We start from the raw sequence: 558 nt of genomic DNA, 5'->3' as shown, positions 1-558 counted from the left end.
CATCACCCTGCGCCCACCCACATTGCCCCTGCCCCCGGCGGTGGCCCTGCCAGCGTGCGAGGGGGCCCCCTTCACCTCGGTGCCTCAGTTTCCCCAACTGTGAAATGGGGACGGGGCCACCCCGTGGCTCAGAGGAGATGGCCGTGGAGTCCCGCCCGCCCCCGCCCTCGTAGGTGGCCCACCGTCCGATGAGGATTCTGTTTAAGTGCAATACTCGGCCTGACAGCTTCCCGCTGCCCCCATCGCGCTCACGCAATAACCGGCCCGGCCCCTGTCTGCGCGTCCCGCGGTGACCTCCCTGGAGTGGGCGCACGCCACGCCCTCCAGCGCTGGCACCCAGGGGATGGCAGTCCTGGCTGCACTTGGGCGTGGGGGTGAGGCTGGGGGGCGCCTTCGTGATGAATGTACTGACAAGCTGAGGCAGCAGCGCCCCCACCACGCCCCCACGCCCCACTAACGCCCCACACCCCCATTCCGCGCAATAAACGACAGCATTGGCGCCCAGCCGCCCGCACGTGATTGCTCGGCTGGGACAGGTGCGCATGGGCTCCGCTCTGC

At 69.4% G+C, this 558-nt stretch overlaps 1 protein-coding gene across 1 annotated transcript in view; it reads left to right on the top strand.

Moving 5' to 3' along the window:
• The window catches only part of HCN2 (hyperpolarization activated cyclic nucleotide gated potassium and sodium channel 2), a 21,176-nt gene extending 20,883 nt beyond the window's left edge, over positions 1-293 (top strand). The window contains exon 8 of the mRNA XM_023520475.1: positions 174-293. Coding sequence (XP_023376243.1) covers positions 174-293 — 120 coding nt within the window. The remainder of the gene's footprint in view (positions 1-173) is intronic.
• Positions 294-558: the final 265 nt, after the last annotated feature.

Source organism: Pteropus vampyrus, unplaced genomic scaffold (assembly GCF_000151845.1).
Source record: "Pteropus vampyrus isolate Shadow unplaced genomic scaffold, Pvam_2.0 Scaffold267, whole genome shotgun sequence".
In the NCBI taxonomy this organism is placed as follows: Eukaryota; Metazoa; Chordata; class Mammalia; order Chiroptera; family Pteropodidae; genus Pteropus; species Pteropus vampyrus.
Note: the sequence above shows the minus strand (reverse complement) of the source record. Positions and strands in the feature narration are given on the sequence as shown.